This window comes from Rousettus aegyptiacus, unplaced genomic scaffold (genome assembly GCF_014176215.1).
Source record: "Rousettus aegyptiacus isolate mRouAeg1 unplaced genomic scaffold, mRouAeg1.p scaffold_m13_p_1, whole genome shotgun sequence".
Taxonomy (NCBI): Eukaryota; Metazoa; Chordata; class Mammalia; order Chiroptera; family Pteropodidae; genus Rousettus; species Rousettus aegyptiacus.
In genome coordinates this window covers 164,533,359-164,553,941 of record NW_023416284.1, presented here as the reverse complement: position 1 = coordinate 164,553,941, position 20,583 = coordinate 164,533,359, and the positions used below count along the sequence as shown (strand labels likewise).

Genomic DNA, 20,583 nt, shown 5'->3' with positions numbered 1-20,583 from the left:
ACTAGGATATCCATTCATTAAAAATAATGTTTATCAAGCATTTTGGGACTCCCAGAAGAAAAATTTGTATCTGTAGTGTAACTACAACTATGAAAAATATGCACACATACAGAAAAGGAATGGAAGAGTAGTTACCTTTGGGAAGAAGGGAGGGGTAAGATTTAGGAGGAAGCATGAAAGGGCTCGGGGATGCTGGCATTATTCGGTAACTTAACCTGAGGGATAGGTAAATGGGCTTGGTCACTTCTTGATAGCTTATTGATCTGTGCACTTAAAATCTGTGCATTTTCCAATGTGTTATACTTTAAAAAGTTTCTTGAAATAAAGGACTAAAAAGAAGCATTAATATGTTATAACATGTTCTCTCTGGAGCGGTGAGAATCTTTTTTCTTTCTTTGATATGTAATTTCCTAATTTTATCATGGAAAAAAGATAATTTTATTAAGCATAGAGAGGTGATATCTTGGAATGAACTAATAATTTCTACTTAAAAGAAACAACTATATCTCAAAAGGGAATGTGAAATGATATATAAACCTGTACCCAGCTTATAAATATTAGACTAAATATCAATGAGCATTTGAAAGAATAGATTGATGTTGCAGAGTAAAAAGTCACGAATTCCAAAAATACAATACAGAAAATCCCAATTATATAAATGGGTATATTACGAGTCTAGAATCATAAACCTAAAAAATAGAAAAAGGGTATCCAATTTAGAAATAATAAGGATAAGAGAGAAAAGAGGAAATGCCAGGACTATACAAATCATGATCAGAGGTGGAAAAAAATCAAAGAAAAATTTTCTGAAGTGAAAGCTAACTTCAGCTTGGTTAACAAGAGAGGGCAGAGAGAATTTTTCAGCAATTATTCTTAAAGAATGACCCCAGACACTTATTTGTCAAGTTTTAAACCTTTAAAGATGAGATCTTACATTCTGTCAAGAAGAAAGGAGGTGTAACATAAGAACTACTTTGGATCTCATTTTTCAGATCTCTAAGAAGGGAGAAGCTGAAAAGAAAAAAGAATTATAAATACAAAAAAACTGAGATTAGTCTCCTTTTATTAGAGATAATATATTAAGACACAGAAGCCCTAAAGTAACGTCAGCAAAGTCCTGTAGCTCCAAGATCACCAAAAGAGACACGTTTTTGAAAGTAGATTGAAAGATACTTACTTTCTAAAAGCTGAAAGATACTTTCTAAGAGAATAAACAATGAACAAAGGGTGAAATTAAATTAACATACCATCAGTAAACCTGACCACATATCATAAGAATAAAGAATAAATACATTTAAAACAAACTACTAACTGTACCAACAAAAAGTTAATGTGGTAGATTTTAAATGGTTACAAATTCTTTGTGGCTACTCCTATCAAGAGGTAGAGTGCCTTTCTCACTCTTTGAATCTGGCTGGCCCTAAAACTCGCTTTGCCACAGAAGGCAAGCTGTATGACTTCAGAGTCTAGCCCTGAAGATATCTTTCAGCTTTTGCTCTCACCCTCTTGGAAATCTACAGCAGCTAAGTAAAGAAGCCCGGACTCATCTGGAGATGCAGGGCTCAGAAGACGGCACCCTAGACATGTGAGTGAGGCCATCTTAGACCACCCAGACCTAGTTAAACCACCAGATGACTGGAGTCACCTGAGTGACCCCAGGCTAGACCAAGAGAAGAACTGCTCGGTTGAGCCCAGTCCAAATTACTGACTCACAGAACAGTGAAGGAAATTGTTGTTTAAGGCACTAAGTTATGGGGAAGTTGGTTATATAGCAAAAGATAACTGAAATAAAATAAAGGAGAGAAAAATAGAGAGATGCATCATGAACTTGATTGTTATCTCCCCTAGAAAGGAGTTTAACATTTCTTGGTAAAAACATAAATTATCGATATAAACTACACAAATGTCCGTGTTAAAATATGTTGTTAGATATGTGGGAAAAAATAGTTTGAAATATCCATCTTAGTTTGAAAGGAAAGTCTGAAGTCCAAAACAATATAAATAAAATAAGGAAAAAAAAAATAAACATTTAAATATAAATTTACAGGGAGAAGAACAGAATAAACTCATTACTGATTATATAGAAAGTAACTGAATCCCAGGATTTAGAGTTGAAAAAACCTCTTTTTCAAATCCTCAATCCAACAGGTCTCACAAAATCTTGACCTAGTGAGTTTCTCAAAGTATCTCATATATTTATCACGTTAATGTCTTTTAATTTGGAAGTTTTAGACCATTTATATTTAATATAATTGCTGACATGGATAGATTTAAAGGTTTCCACATATAAGATCATGTCATATGAGGATAGAAATACTTTTACTTTTTCCTTTGCAATTTAAATACCTTTCACGTCTTTTTCTTGCCTAATTGCTCTGGATAGGACTTCCAATACTTTGTGAATAGAGTGATGAAAGCAAGCATTCCTGTCTTATTTCTGATTTTAGAGGAAAAACTTTCAGTCCTTCATCACTGAGTATGTTGTGGGCTGTGGTTTTTTTATTATTATTATTTTATTTTATGTGGCCTTTATTGTTATTATGAATGGGAGAAAATATCTGCAAATTATATATCTGATGAGGGGTTAATATCCAAAATATAAAAGAACTCATACAATTCAACAGCAAAACAACAATCTGATTAAAAAACAGGCAGAAGATTTGAATAGTCATTTTTTTCCAAGGTACACGAAAAGATGCTCAACATCACTAATCCTCAGAGAAATCAAATCGAAACCACAGTGCACCCTAGACATGTGAGAAATCAAATAAACTACAACTGCAATATCATCTCACACCTGTTATTATTATCAAAAAGATAAGAAATAACTAGTGTTGGTGAGGATGTGGAGAAAAGGAAATCCCTGTACACTTGGTGAGAATGCAAACTCGTGCAGCCACTCTGGAAAACAGTATAGAGATTCCTCAAAAAATTAAAAGTAGAAATCCATATAAGCCAGGAATTCCACTTCTGAATGTTTATTCAAAAAAACAAAACAAAACAAAACACCACATTAATTAAAAAATATAGATCCACCCATATGCTCATTGCACATTATTTACAAGATATGGAAACAACCTAAGTGTCCATCAATGAATGAATGGATAAAGAAAATGTATGTATACATGCATACATACACACATACAATGGAATATAATTCAGTCATAAAACAAGAATGAAATCTTGCCATTGTGATAACATGGATGGACTCTGAGGGCATTATGCTTAGTGAAATAAGTCAGACAGAGAAAGACATACTGCATGATCTCACTTATATGTAGAACCTAAAATCGGCCAACCAATCAACCAAACATAGAAAACAAGCAAACAAAAAGCCCACAGATACAGAAAACAGACTGGTGATTGCCAGGGGGTTGAGGGTGGGCAAAACAAGTAAAGGGAGTCAAAAGATACAAACTTCTAGTTAATAAAATAAATAAGTCATATAGATGTAATATACAGCTTGGTGACTATAGATAATAATATGTATTGTAAATTTTAAAGTTGCTAATAGAGTAGATCCTCTACTCAAAAAATGACTATTTCCTACATACAGGAAAAAAATTTTTTAGTAATTATGCAGTGACAGATGTTAACTAGGCTTACTGTGGTGATCATGTCACAATATATACAAATATCGAATCACTATCTTGTACACCTGAAACTAATATGTCAATTATACACTAATAAAACAAATGAATTTCTATCATTCTTCTGCTTTTAAATCTCCAATAGCTTTTTACTGCTATTACAAAGAAACACAGCAGGGTCTACAAGGCCCTACACCATCTGACCCCTACCCAACTCCTATTACTCTTCCCCTCATTCACTAGGCTCCAGCCAAACCGGCCTTCTTTCTGACTCTTAATCATACCAAACCCATTACCAACTCAAGGAGTTGAGATTTGTTGTTTTCTCTTTGAAAAACAATTCTTTCCTTATTTTGGGGTGGCTGGCTCCATATCATTATTGTTTTTCAGCTCAAATTTTGCTTTCCTGGAGAGCCTCCCCAAGACCATTCAAGCAAAAGAATCTCCTCCCCTACCGTTCGCTATAAAAGTGCTTCATTTCTGAATAGTATTGACTACTATACGAAATCATCTTATTTGTATACTTGTTAATTATTTGATTCCTCTCATAATATGTAAACCCCATGATAGCAAGAATATAATCTGTTTTGTTTGATGATTTTTTCTTAGTACCTAAAACAATGCCCAGCACTTAGTAAGTGCCTGACGAATATTTATAAGTGATACATTCACATCATATCATAAATAAGTAAATACATATTTTCCCAAAGTATCATTTGCTTCCCTCTGTCTTAGCATTTATCACACTACACTGTAATTTCCTGTCCCACACAGCTGTAGTACTCAATGACAGAATGAATCAATGAATGTCAAACAAATATTAATAGAAATGTAATATCTTTAAAAGATTAAAACTACATTAATAAAAAATATATTAAATAATAAAAACTCTTCAATATTTCATTTGTATACCCTATAACACACAGCAAAAATTACATAAAGAAAAACCAACTAACATTTAAGAATAGGGCAAAACAAAATTTGGATAATCTCGAAACTTTTTAAAAATACGACAGGTAAACAAATATATTTTCTTAAATTCTAATGTTGAATAATATACCATAAATAAGGAAATAATAATAATTTCTTCATTCTCAAGTCCTATCCATGCTCCTTCCCATCACAAGGTCTGTAACACACTGTTATTTTTGCCTTTTTATGATCTATCTTCTTTCTGTTTCTTCATATAATTAACAACTATCCATTTTTCAGATCTCAGATGAGCCACAATTCTTTATGGATTTCTTAAATAGTCAAACTTCTATCCTGATTACGAACTCTTGAGGAACAGGCACTTCTCTTTATAGGCTTCTCACAGTTGTCTATTTACATTCCTTTGTGAGGTTATTTTATGTAACGCAGACTAAATGCTTTATGAAGGCAGGACTCATGTTTATTTTCACTCACCACTGTATCCTCACTGCCTAGCACAAGGTCTGACATCTGAAAATATCTATGGCAAGAATAAATGAATGAGAGGGAGCAGTCTTATTTCTAAGGTCCCTCCTGATCCCAAGATTCTGTCCTACTATAAGTCAAATCAATGGAGATTGCCAGTACAGTTGGACTACACATTATGCCATTGAACCTGCTGCTTATTTAGAGCTCAAAGACTTCTGCCTTTCTACTCCTATTTGCTCTCAATAGTAACTATTTCCTTAGTACAAATGAAATTTGGTCATTCAACTGGAAAGATGGGTGGCAGTCACCAGACTGCAAACAAAATATATAGCCTTGAAATAAAATCTCTTATTACTTAAGGATACATAAAATCTAATTAATAAATCCTCTGAAAACAAAATTGCTTTTCATAAGGTGGTCTATGTGTGAAGGACCCAAAAAACATTTGGTATTCGTTGGACCACAGTGACAAACTGCCATGACTGAGGGCCACGGTCTGGGACTCATAAAATATAGGTTAACAAAATATCTGAGAGGAAAATGTTTATTTAGGTCCTTTGTTTGGTATTGTCATGTTTTGACAGGTATAACTTTTTCTTTTACTTGGCATAACAAACAGGAATGATTATTTTATTAAAAATCATCTATAATAAATGTATTTCTCAGAAGACTGTAAATACAACCACATTGTATTTACATTAAAGATAATGCCATTTCACTCATCAATATTTAAGTTTCTTCCCAGATGCTATTAAGCCATTTTTAAACAATTATTCTAATGTTAATGAGACTACTCTAATGTCTTATGAGAATATTTTACTCATAATCATGTCTTAAAATCCTAAAATAAAAATCCATATGTTCATTTAAATTTAAGAACACAGTTATAAAAAATGGAATTTGCTTTTTGTCTAACTTCTAAAATTTGTCATGAAAGCATAATTTCTTAGTTATATTCTAGAATTGCCACATATTATACTGTTTTATTGATATGTTAGTGTTTCCACATAGTTTACTATAAAGTGCCTTATCACTCAACACATTCTAGTGTTTCTGACCCGAGTTTCCAAAACTGAAAAGGCTTAAAAAAAATAAAAAACATAAATATTTAAACTCTCGAGTCCATGAAAAAACAAAAAAGGAGAATATAAAGTTTATTAATTAAAGCAGTCTCCATTCTCCTTTATTTTGTTCCCCATCTGAACTATTTCAATATAGAGTGTGGAGATGAGGGTGACAGTCCTGAGAAGCAAATGGCCTGGCCATCATCTCAATTGCTAAGTGGGACAATTGAATCTAGGCTCATACACTCTTGACTCCCACCAACCTCTGAGGATAGTCCTTCCCCATTCCCTTCTTCTTGTCACCCTTCCAATTGGGAGAGGTCTACTCAAAGCCTTCGACATATTAGGCACAATATTTTTTGAGAAGGTTCCTTTACCTCTCAGAAAAAGTCAATCTTTCAAGAGAAGAGAGGTATGTCGAGTTTCTGAATATCTCTTCTCTAACATTTCAAATGCTCAACTTTTTTAGCAAAAGAGATCAGGATGATTAAGTAAATGTACTTTGCTCTTCCCTAAAGGCAACAATTTTGTTCATAAAAGCAAGAGATGCCACACACAGAGCTATCTGTGAACTGTATGGGTAGAAAAAAACGTCAAGAGATTACACCCATTACCTGAGTAGGACTCTGAAGACTAAAATCTAAACCACAAGTGAACTCTGTATGATGCTCCACTGTTTCAAGAAGAGGGTTAGGCTTTGAAAAGTTCCAGAATCTGTAAATAAAAACAAAAAGAAATAATTTAAGTGGTAAAATTACCAAAAAATTTATTTAATAAAAAATAGGTATTTAACATAGCAAGGATTTTATCAAAATAGGTTCAACCAATTCATAAATGCAGAGCCCCACTACTGATCTTCATTTAAAAATCTAATAAAAAACGTACTCCATTTTATTATATTAAAAAGTGAATTAATCAATCTACCCTTGTAAAAGATTATATTCCTATTAGTATACCTTGTAGGATGGAAGCTTAACAAGCTTTAGTTAATTTTTTTTATATTGCACAAGGATATTTGAAATGAGACACACTAGGCTTTTGTAGCAATTTCTAAAAGCATTCATGGCTGTAAAATACAGATATTGGAATACATGAACTCTAACATTTTGTGATTTTAAATACTACTTCATTTCTCAATGACTGACATGAAAAGACCTTAGGTTTAATTTACATTTCAACAGCAATTCAAATTCTTTAAAAAGAATTTGTTCTCTCTTATGAAAATCTCTATAATTCTGAAACTATGTTTTTTTTTTTTTTTGAGGCACAGCCTTTCTTATAGATTGCACATCAATATAATTTCTAGAGTCAATAAAAACTGAAATGTGTTTTCCTTGGCCAATATTATGTATTCTATTTATCCTCTATGACTGGGAGTGGTAATATTTACCATAACATCTGATTTCTACTGTACAGAGAAGAATTTGACTCTATTTTCAATATACAAAATAGTACTTCATTTCTAAACCTTTACACACTCATCATCTTTCTTATTTGACTCAAAACAACCATAAAAATGGCACATTCAGAATCACAAGAGTCATATTCCAATTCAGTCTCTCTAATGATGTACAACATAACATGGAACACACTGAAGGTTTAGCAGATCTCTTTAAAAGAGAGTAAATACACAAAACCAACAGTCAGTTTGTTTAACCTGGTGGTATTATTTTCCTAATAAAAACAGAGTTGGTCTTATTAAGTTTGACAAAGGATTGTTGCTATGGATAATTCACTCTGTGGTTCCAGAGAAACAATGAATAAATAGCTCATTTTACCTGATTACTGAACTCTAGGAAATATTTAGGAAGAGTGATTAAAAATCTGCCTGTTCAAATGAGGGAACTCGCTGAAATCTTCAGAAATTATACTAGTGGTCTCTGCTATCTGCATATTTGTTCCTCTGGGTCTAGAGACAGTGAATTGTACTGGAATTTAATTTTCTAGATCTTGATAATGTTTATATAAGCAAAAGTAAATATATAATTGTATAACTTCATATCTAAAACATGGTTATTCACTGATTTGCAATACGTGTATATACCCACTGTGTTACAAAAAAAAAAATATTCAGAATGGTTTAAAAAATATGTACTGAATACAGCAAAAAAAAAAAAAAAAAAGAAGAAGAAGAAGAAGAAGAAAGAAAAAAAGAAAGAATTAAAAGTATGGGTTGGAGAGTAAATTCAAACCTGCAATATTTATAAACAAAATTATATTCAGCTCTCTGACTTCCTTTGGGATTTAGATTTTATTTCAGTAAAATGGATAGGCTAAATACTCTTTAGACAAACCATAAAAATTGCTTTCCTTCAGAACTTTTTAAGGATGATAAAAACCAACAAGAGATATGTTTATATTTGCCTAACGAGTTCCAGGATGCAGTTTTTGTTGTTATTTTGAGCCAGTTAAGGATAAGGCTGTACTGAGGACAAGATAGGTAGGCCTTATGAAAATTAGGATGCTTAACAAGGGCACATGTGTGAAATCTTCCAACTTTAGCTTGAAAGTGTGATAAGGGGAAGTCACATGGGGAGGAGGGCTAAGGGTCTATTCAAAAAGTCAATTTGAATTTGCTCTAATACATAACTTAATGTCAGTCAAGGCCCCACACAGTTCCACACTAGAGTCACACCCACCATAATTTTAACCTGGGAAAAACAATCAAGCACTACTTGCACGCTGCAAAAAATTCATCAAACACAATACATGCTAAAACTCTAAGGATACTATTTGATGAAGGGAGGATTACTCTAGTGAATGACATAAAAGGACTATTAGCTATTATACAATTTCAGAGCTCTGAAAGAAATTATGTAATACACAAATGTATATTATGGTGCAAAAAATAGTCAGGTTTGTTTCCAGCAAAATGACTGACAAAATACCCAGATCAACATTCTTACTGAAAACAACTAAAATTGCCAGATTTATCATATTTTAATATGAAAACAAACCACAACCACAAAACTTTATGAAAGCATCAGTGAGGGACATGCAGGTAAAAAACAGTCTGAAACCCAGAGCAGTAAATGCAACAAAGAAGCCAGCTGATGCCTGAGAGGATCTGCTAAATTATGAGAATCTACACTTCAACTTTCCTAACCTCAAGGGGATCGGGAGCCAGTAAAATTAAAAAAAATTAATATTAATATAATTTTAGAAGTTTTCAGTAAACTAAAATATCTTATCAAAAATCAAATACAGTAAATTGCACAAGGTAAATAGTTTAGGAAACCAAAAGATAATTAATGTGTCTATAATTATAATTTGTTTTTAATTGCTAATGACTTTTTTAATAACAAAGAAATATATGCATTTCTTTCTTCATTTTGATTCTTTCATGGAAACCATTGTTAACAGTTTGATGTGTATAGTTCCAGATTTTTCTATGTGTCTCTAATCGTTCCTCCATTGTAAGGGGGGAAGTGACAGGAGGAAAGTCAGCGTTTTATCAATTTTTCTCACATTTGTAATTAAGGGAATAGGTAAGGTCTCTCTTTGGAATTTTCTTCTGGATGCAAGGGTCCCATAAGTTCTACATACCTGAGGGCCTTTGTGCACTTATCATACAAGTAAAAGGAGCTCCTTTTTATTGTGAGAAGTCAGGCTACACACATCATTAAGTGGTCAAATAAGGCACATTATTTTTAAGTGAAATGGATTTTTGGTCCAGCATATATACTACTTGGTGCCTTTTTGTCTCTTAGCTGATGAAATCACTATTTAAGCTCTCTCATGGGAAGGAAATATACTGGACAGGCCTCCAATGATTAAAAATATTATAGAACTGTAGGAACATTTTTCATTTAAATTGGAGATAGAGAGAGAGAAAAATTTATCATAGTACAATGTCTTGGCTTTTTGCCTTCTGATTCCACAGTTCCTTAACAAAGCAAGTTACGTAGCACTGTGTCAAAACAACTAAACTATTTCAAAAATTAAGGGAAAATTACTTTTTACTTTACTACAATGTAATTTGAAATCTCCTTACTAATAAAAGTTAGCCAAAAGATGAATTCAGTAAAGGGTTTAAAATACTTTTCTAAGTCCTTTTCCTTTTCTGTCTAAAAATATTAAATGGAAAATTCCAGAAATAGACAATTCATAAGTATAAAATTATGAGACCATCTAAGGGGCATGATGATATCTCACATCTTCCTAGCTCCATCCTACTCAGGGCCTGAATCATTCTTTTGTCCAGTGTCTCGGTACAGTATATGCTCCTCACACATCAGTCACTTGGTAAGTCTCTTGGTCATCAGATCACTGTCACCGTATCACAGTGCCGTGTTCAAATAACCTTTAATTTACTTAAGAATGGCCCCAAAACCCGAGTAGTGCTGCTTTTCTTTGGCAATTCGGATATGCCAAAAGAAGTCATGAAATGCTTCCTTTAAGTGAAAAGGTATATAGGCATAGGAAAAAATATAGTATATATAGGGTTTGGTACTATCTGTGGTTTAAGGCATCCCCTGGGAGTCTTGGAATGCAACTACCTTGAGAGACGAGAACAAGCTCAAAGGGAATGAAGGAATCCATGGTGGCATAGCTAATAAATGGTAGCCCTAAAGCAAACTCCACTGGAATCATGTCCAGTACTTTTTCTAATGAAAGGTGTTGCCGTTCACTTTTTCTCTAGGTCCGGGGCCATGCCAGGGAACCTGGAAAATAGGTGGGCAGGATTTGGAATTCTTCAGGTAGTGTCAATTATCACCCTGAAAGTTCAAATGGACCTGGATCAAGTCAGGTTTCCCCTACTCCTCAAACTACACAGAAGGTTCCATAAGCTGAAGCCCATGCCAAGACTCCTTTAGTCTGTCAAAATGAAGACCCTAAGGAAATTATGAATTAGATAGCAGTGATGCAAGGAGTTCATAAATTTTCCTTTCTTGCTTACTGCATTCACATCTGCCCTGCTGTCTCCTCCTAACTCAGCTATCACTCAACTGATCAGCGATTTTTGTAACCTCAGAGATCCCCATCCTTTTAAAGTGAATCCCCCTGAGTAGGACACATGGAACCATGAGCTTATTATTTTATCATCTGTTTCGCTTTTGGAAGAGACTAAAAAAATAGAAATTGTAGCAAGCAAAATTTTACAAGTTTTATAAAGAGCTAAATTTTCATTCATTAACTCAAAAATGTTTAAGTGCTAATGCTCATTTATTTGCATGACTGGGTTGGAGAAGTTTTGTTTTTGAAACTGATAACAGCAAAAATAAAGTTTAAAACAAAAATATGAATTGCCTGCTAAATGAAAAATATATGATTAAGCTTGAAGAATTACTGAACTATTTTCAAAGATGACTTTTAGAACGCTCGATTGCAAATATCAGAAACCATACCATACTTACAAACTTTCAAGGTTAAATATAAAATTCTAGACTTAAGCTTCTCTGTCAATATTAATTATTTATAATATTTCAATTAAAATTTTAATTAGGTCTGTGTTTTAGAGGGGCTGACTCCACTTCATCACAATAAACAAAGTACAGGAACCACATAGCACGAAGCCTAGCTAGAGTACTTTGACAAATTAAAGAAAACCATTAGCTGATGGAAAGCTTGTTCTAGGAGTATTTATGGCTGCAACCTGCAGGGATGCGGGATGACTTTCTGGAAAGTGCCACATCCCAACAAAAAGAGATAAAGGAAAAAAAGAAAAACTCCCACAGAGTTTGTTTACTGCTTACTGGCACAAAATGAAGAACCATAAAATAATTTTGCAATAAAAGTTTCAAGCAAATATCTGACTAGAAAATAAACGAAATGGTAAGAACTATCTACTCTTGAAATAATATTATTATCTCAAGGATAACAATAGACTACATATATCTGAACTGTAACTGGCACCAAAATGTGGCTACATAGAGCAAAAGATCATTTCACAGAAGTACAGACAATAACGGGATCGGATGAGGTCGCACGAGAACTTCCTTCCACACCTAAATTTTGAAGAATGCCTCCTGCCTGAGCTTTGGTCTTTTATTAGCTATATCACCATGAAATACTCATTGTCCTCATCTCTGCAGCTGAGCATTTATGACTAAACCCACTCGTGTCGTTAGGTTGTGGAGTGTCTGTCTGCACAGCTTACAAGGATCTCCTTTTTTTAAACAACTGTTCCTCATGGAAGGACGGATACAGTGATGGGGGTGCATGGAGAAGATAGACACTGACAATGGTGGAGAAACAAAAAGAGACACAGAGCAGACTAAACAATTCTGCTTACTTTCTAGTAAAGCTTGGGGAGAAAAAAAAAAGAAGAAGAAAAAATCAATCTGTAGAAAGGAGGAATAATGAAACAGAAACTTAAAATAGTTTCGTTCAGTACCTTCCTCGGGCTCTGGGCACTTTTGCCCAGGGGCTCTGAGGGAGTCCACATGCTGAAAAACATCTCTCACTTTTTATTTAAGCTAGCTCAAGATGATTTCTGTTTCACACGCAAGTGTGCACATATGTGCATGCACACACATGCCCTAAAAGATACAGTGCTGCATTTTAAGATTAAAATAGAATAATTATTATTGTTTTTATTCTCTGTATGGTTCACTCCATTAAGAATTCAGTAGGAGAATATTTATTTAGTGTTGCCACATTCTAGGTTGGGGTTTCAGGACAGACCTCAAGGGTGAATTATTTATTTCTGAGTTCTTAGTGGACAGAATAAACTACTAACAACTGGCGGGTAATATCCAGTTCATCTAAATAAATAGGCTTACTATGTGTGCAAAAAACTAAGAGAGGGGAACACTGAGGTTCTGCTCAATTGCCTTCCTGTTTAAAACTATAATTGCACAGATTCGAGTCCACTAATTCTACAAGGCTTATGACAAAAAACATCAACTTCCTGCTACAACCTCTCAATCTTTCATCTAGAAGGCAATCAATTTAAATTCTTTTAGCTGTTCCTTCTGATTCTTTACTCCACATTTCTAAATAATACGCTCAGAGAATTCATTGATTATTTTCATTTTCAGATATTATTATCTTTTGACTTCCCACTATGGAAGATGATGCAACGCAATATCTACATTAAAAAATGTATACAAGGAAATCCACACAGTTGCCTTATTGAAACTGCACAACAGAATTTTTAAAACATTATAATGCAAATCAACTGACAAACTCCATAAATTTTCTGTTGGAACTAATCAGCACAATTCAAAGTTCAAAGCAGTGACTTATACTCCATTAACCTAAGGCTTAACATTCCTCACTCCTTTTAGATCTATTTCTTCATGTGCTTGCATTAGGTTTGAATTAGGCATGGATTTGGTTTGATTCTTAAAGAAAACTGTTAGTAATAATTCTGAAAATATTCTGCAGTTATAAATCAAGGTACAGAAAATCAAGTCTTAAAAGTTTCTTTCTAATTTATGTATGTTGTTTCATTTTATAAGAAATTATCTTCATTTTTCAGCTGGTATTTAACTTGCAAAATTATGCTTCACTTCATCGAAAGATCTTTCCAGGAGGACAATAATTATCCCAAGAATTTTCTAATTTAAACAAGTCAAATGGAAAAACTCTTTGAGGACATATAAAAAAACCTAACATATCAACAAACTCACAAGTTACTGCTTCATCCATATAAATATCTTAGCCATTAGATATATGAATTTCAAAGAGATTTGTCAGTAAATCACATATTGCAATTAGTTGTAGAAAGAAATAAAAATGTCTATCTTTAACTTTAGTTAAAGATATCAATATAATGTTTCCAAATTTGTTAAATAGTAAAATTTTGCAACTTAGTCAATACTGACTTAGACAATAGAACAGAAAATTTTCTCCTTGAAAAATAACATTTTCTTATCCCAGCAGGTCTTTCCACTTTAAATTCGGTTTTAGTAATGACTACTTTAAACATAATTAATGAGAAAACTATATTAAAATATAACTGTTCGTAGGCTTTTATAGTCAGAGTAACCAAAGGGTATCAAAATTTTTCATATATCTTAAATTCATTTACATTTATAAATAAATTTATTTAGTATACCCCTGTCCCAGGTGCTAGGGACAAAACAATGAAAAAGACAACTCCTTCTCTGTAATCAGGCAATGTGCTTTATTAACATAAAATATATTTGTACTAAAATATCCTCACAATATGTGAATTCGGATATTCTCATTCTTGAAAAGAAAATGAAAGATAACTACATTAAGATGCTGTGGTAACATCAGTGCTAACGTTTGGTGAACCTTTGCCACAAAGCAAAAAATGTGACAGTCACAAAGACGTTTATATCTAAGCTATCTGAAAAGCACAGAACATTAAACTACTCTTGATCTTTTAAATAATTCAATTGCAGTTCTTGCAAATGTTAACAATTAGTATTATATCATCAGCCACATAATTTCTTGTGATTAAATAAACAAATGTAAAGGAATTAAAAACAACTATCTTGAAAAATGAGGTAAAACGATCATTTGAAGCTGCATACGAGCTCACATTCAGCCACTTTTCTTATCTATTTACTTTGACTGACCTTTTTTTGTGGGTAAGGGGGACTAGGTAAAGTTGAAATGAAAGGTTTGTGAGACAGAGTACATATTCAGCTATACTATCTGTTTACTTTGCCTGACCTTTTTTTATGGGGAAGGGGAAGAAAGAGAAGTATCTGCCCATGGAAATCTCTGTGCTAATAAGCATAAGGATCAAAAAAGCTCATCAACCATACCAAAGTTAAGATACTTACTTTATAAAGGCAAATCCCACAAGAGTAAATATGACAAAGATAAAAGGTATTTCTGTGTCTGCTGCTTTGTTAAAATTCTGTTTACTACAATCCAATTAAAGACCATTTTCTCAATACAATAAAGCTATTTCTCTTATTTCACAATTAAATAATACATTAAATGTCACATTTATTAGAAGGTATTAGTAAGAAACATTTTCAGTGTCTTATTTTACAGAGCAAATACAGCTTACATTTTTTCTCAAATGTTTTTATTTTGAAAATTACCAATCCACAAAAAAAATTTTAAAATGACATACTTTTTGGATCTAGATTCACCAATTGTTAAAACTTTGCCACATTTGCTTTATCTTTCTCTGTCTACACATATATAAAATAATGTTTTTTCAACCATTTACAAATAAATTGCAGACAACATCAAGAGCATATATTCACAGTAATGTGGTACTAAGTACAGAGTTTGAGGAACAGTCATGTGAATGAAAAAAAAGAAAGAAACTAAAAATTACTGAGTGCTTGAAATGGCCCAGGCTCTATGTGAACAGCTCTGCATATACTGAAAAGTTAAATCTCATAACAATAATGTTTTATGACTAAGGAAATAACTGCTCAGGGAGGTTAAGTGATTTTATATGAGACTAAATATAACAATAGCTAGCAATAGCAAATCCAAGATTTTAAACTATATTGCTTTTCCTATTACATTATGTTGCCTTTCTAAAAAATAATTTTTAACAAATATATAGATAGTATGTAATAATTTAGAGAAAAATATAAGTTGAATTAAAGTAGAAATGATCACGTGATTATGGATTTAAATAAAATGACCCACACATACATTCAACTTCGCATAGTACGCCCACTGTTCTGGTTCATGCTAAACCATATTCATAAGGTACACTTCCCCCACCTGACCTTGACAGTGGAACAAGAATTCCCATTCACAAAAATCCTCAGTAGCTTTAAGCAACATAATTATCTTATTAAAGTTATGCTAGGTAAGGCATGCATACTGATGACCTTAACTCTCCCTAGGTACTTACATCTTAAATTAGGAAACATTATTACTATTAATATTTCCATTTACAGTATTTGCTATTTCTTTAAGCATTTACAGATACTTCCACTGAATCCTCTGAACATTCCAAAAAACAGGTACATTTTCTGTACTTCAAGGCTAGTAAACAGAGGAGTCAGCCTTTCACCTCGTCTGATTAATTCAAATGCCCACATACTCACCCTACCACACAATAGCTTTCTAACTCATAGAACTTTCTCATTTGTCCCCAGAGAGCAAGGCATAGGGAGGCACAGGGCTGATTCTAGATAACCTCCTACCCGTTTTGTACTCCTCTCTTACCTCTTTATTAATTTTAAATTTTATTAAATTATAATTTATGAGTAGAGATTTGGCAAAAGTTAGCTATTTTACTGTATCTTCCTATTAAATTTTTCTGAATGAACTAGTTACCAAGTCTTGAGTAACTAGTAGACTTGGATCTCTCGTAATAAAACCTTAAAGTTATATATATTTTTAAGCTGAACTATACTGTACTTTTCAGAAATATATCCCATGTGTAACATGGCACTCAAACGAAGTATTTTAATAACAGTAATAGAGTTCACTTAACAACAGACCATTTGATATGTACTTACTAGAGTAACACTGCATGTATTAGGAATCTGACTTTTGGGAGGAACAATAACCCAAAATAACCAAAATATATAGAAAAGTGTATATATATGATAAACAGCTATTTTTAAGTAGCCTATGAATTTTGTTAAGTGAATTGATTAACAATTGTATATGCAAAAGCACATAAAAAGTGAAAGAAAAAAACAATGAAACATTTTCTGGAGGGCCACAGTTCCTCAGGTCAGCTCTACATTACACAGACAGCTCAGTAACTGATGAGTCCCAGGCATCGTCAGAGAAGGTTAGAATTTTGTTAAGATTTAATATTGTGTTTGTAAATTATACATCAGTTAAAGAAGATTAAAAAATCTATGATAAGGACATATGAAATCCCACCCATTAGTAATCTACGTAAATTCTGGTTATATCTATCCAAATATTTTTCAATTAAAAAAAATATACATTTGTGTATGTTTGTGTGTGTGTATACGTACATGTGTGTACATATATATATATATGTATATATACACAAATATAAACCCCAAGAGGTTTTTAAATCCATAATAAATCAGATGAAAGTTATGGCACATAACCTTTTATGCATCCATCATTGTCAAGACTCACTTATGTGGAATTCTTCAATCCTGAAATGATTACAAAGATTAAAGGTGATATTGTATTTTGGCAATTTAGTGCCCATGGAGAACATGTTTATGTAATAGGGGAAAGTTATACATATTTAGAAATATATTAAGAACTTGGGCTTACAAGAAGTCTCCAAGTATCGAGTAACATCAGAAAACTTGGAAAACAGAAGGTGTAGGTTCAAGTCTAGCTCTATTACTTGCCAGCTATGTGATTGGCCAGCCCTTCTACCTCCCTGAGTCAACAGTCTTCTGGATAAAATGAGCGCACTAGTGTTGTATGGATTAAAGGAAATATTTTATGTGAAATTCTGTATTCTGTAAACTAGACACAGCTAATCAAAAATAAGAAGTTAAATATAAGAATAGATACTGATGCGGTAGAACTTTAAGCATAATAAAGACCTGTTATGGTCACTGTAGGGTTTTATGCCTGGTCCCTGACCTAAATGCCAGCAGTGTCTCCCACCACTGCTACAAAACCAAATATGCCCCACTAAGAATTACTGCATGTTTAGCTTAAAGTGGAAATGTAATTAGGAAAACACACTTTAAGGCTCAGGTCCTTTTACTTCCATATAAATAAATGGATAAGAATGTTCTTCTGAGAGCCTGCAGAGACAATATAAGAAAGTTCTAGGCATCTAAGATGCACTGAAGTGAAAAATGCTCTGCCAAGGGGGCAGAAAACCACTGAAAGGAGAGGAGGTAGAGAATGGTTAAGTGAAGTTTATCTGGTGTATAGCTTTCTGTAAATTTTCAATGAAAATATATATAGGTACATATTATAATAATAGAAGCTTTTAAAAATCAATAAGGATTAAGATAGCAATCCCAGTGAAATGCTGGAGCCAGTTTGTATTGACTTGTGAGAGCTTACTGCACATTTCTTCCCGACCCCATATTTACTGGCATCATATCACACCGGAAGCCTGATATTGGCCACGGTGGAAGTATTCACACCACTGAATTCATATTACCAACACTACACAGCAGGTTCCTCCCACCTGCCTGAAGAACCAGTTGTTGAATACTTATCAACACACTACTAGTCTACCCTCATTGAATTTTATATTGAATAATAAATTATCAATTAACTTGACTGTCGTCATTATCAGGTCTTATGACAAGAGAAGCACTGACAAAAATACTGTTACCTTACATTCATATTTTTAAAACTCAGAATTGGAACTTTGAATTTAAAAGTTATGTCCTGGAGAACATGTTGACAAATAGTTTTTTGCTGTCACCAAACAAATGAACTTCAAGGAGGCCAGGTTAAGGCTACCTGCTTTTGTTGTTATAAAACAAAAATTATTATTTCACCCTTGAAGACTAGAGCTGATATGGGGCTAAGCCCCAAAGAGATGGCCTTCTGTCCCATCCATTCTGGTAGTAATAAAGACTATAGAGGCAAGCACTGTGTGTGACAGCATTTTGTATACTAATTCATCTAATACGACAATCCTATGTGGTAGGTACTATTACTATTTCCACTTTACAGATGAAAACATTGAGCCACACAGCCTTAAAATAGCTTGTTCAAATTTATATGGCAAGTAAAAGGCAGTATGGCTCCACAGCTTGTAGTTCTAACTTGTATGTTACCCAGCATGCATCAATCCACATTTAGTCCACTGAACATGTATCTTCCACTACTCCATATCTATATTATAACTACGTGTCTCCCACTATGCCAACACAAGTGACATGCTCAGGGCTCCCTTAAGTGTACTCCTACTTCTTTCCAAGCCTTCGTGTTTATCATTTACTCGGCAAGAGATTCCAAACTGTCTATTACAATGGCTGGTAGATAACAGATATTCTATAAATATGCCTGAAATTTAAAGCAGAGTACAGTTGTACCATTTTTGTAACCAAAAAGTAGCTTAACAGCTGAGTTAGAAACATTAAAGTTATAGGCAGAGTTTCACATCGTACAGCTGTGGATGAGCATAGTTTAATAAAATTGGAATGAAAATTTACTTCATATTTTTCTGACCAAATCTAATAAAAACACTGCTGTTTAGTTTATTATTACCAAAGAAGATTGATCAAAAAATGTTTTAAAGGTTAGAATATTTATAAAAGTATCATGAAACTGAAGTGTTACTCTGAGGCTAAACTGAGCCTTTTAACTTTATCAATTAATGTAAGTTATATTTTTAATCTGAGAAGTATTTGCTATAACATGGCAGAGACAAAATGTTGATCTTCTTAATGAAAAAAAAAAAAAAAAACAGCAACTTTTACTTTTATTTGGCTGTCACACAAACCTAGTTTGTTGATTTCTTACTGTGTTTATGAAATGATCTACTTGGTATAAAACAAAACAAGCATTCAAAACTCAAATCGTGCTTATGCATGGGTTGGCAGAGCAAACATGGCTCTACAAACAAAGAAGTAACCCAATGGAAAGTATATGAGGAGAAGATAATATGCTAAAATCTATAGTGATAACATTCATAGAAGAATGGAAATAAGTCACTATGAAATATTTTAGAATTAGTACTATCCTGAGTAAAGTTGAGAAAGAACCAATGTGTATTTTTAGAGTATTTTGCCCATCAGCTGAAGGGAGTTCTGATATTTTTCAAAAAGACTGGAGTTTTTATTTAATTTAAACCATGCTAAATAATTTCAAATGCTAGGATACATATTTTTAGATTTGTATTACTTATTCAGTGAAACATAATGAACTAGTATATAAAAACTTAAAACTTTTTCCTAGCAGATATAACATATCCATACAAAACAAAAATATAAAACTTGCATTTCATAATACCACATGAACTATTTTAAAATAAAATTTTAAAAGTTTAAAAAACTAAACAAAATAGGAAAATGGGGAAGCAAATGAAAACTTATAGTTGATGAGCTATATTACAAAAACTAGCCATCTAAAATCTAGAGGTGACCTCTGTATAATTATCTGTGCTAAAAATTAAACAGGTTACTGACGGGTCTTACATCTTAAATCCTTTTCTTTTTTTTTTTAAATGGCTTTTCTGGCACCAAAAATATCATCAATCCAATGAGATTTAAATTTCTTTAGAGGATTAATTTAACTCATATCACATGGGGTAAAAAAATCTACCAAAAACGTGCCTTTTCTGACCTTTCCAATGAATGGTCACCACACACAAATAATGAGAGGCTAAACTCACACGAGGCATTAGTACAATTAAAGTCATATTCTCAACATGTTTGGAGAGTTACAAATATACATACATATAATATATATACTCAAAAATACATATATAAAAAAGTTTTTAAAATTGTTTTCCTTTTCTATTGATTTTCCTTTCCATAAAAAAGTCTTTGATAATCCTATACCGAAATATGCAGTTATTAGCCTCCAGTTACATTTAGTACAAAGGTGAAACAGTAATTTAGTAGCCATATGTATGTTAAAATTAAAATTCTATAACTGAAAAAAAAATAACATTGCTTTTATATACCTCCTGTGAAGCAATTTGGCTTGTGTTTAATTCCATTTCATATGGGGAAAATGTTTACCAATTGTGCAGAAAAAAAGAATTC

At 32.8% G+C, this 20,583-nt stretch overlaps 1 protein-coding gene across 1 annotated transcript in view; it reads right to left on the bottom strand.

Annotated features, from left to right (window-relative positions):
• PEX7 (peroxisomal biogenesis factor 7) overlaps positions 1–20,583 on the bottom strand; it is a 70,322-nt gene that overhangs the window by 13,636 nt on the left and 36,103 nt on the right. Inside the window, exon 9 of the mRNA XM_016165848.2 lies at positions 6,670–6,769. Coding sequence (XP_016021334.2) covers positions 6,670–6,769 — 100 coding nt within the window. The remainder of the gene's footprint in view (positions 1–6,669; positions 6,770–20,583) is intronic.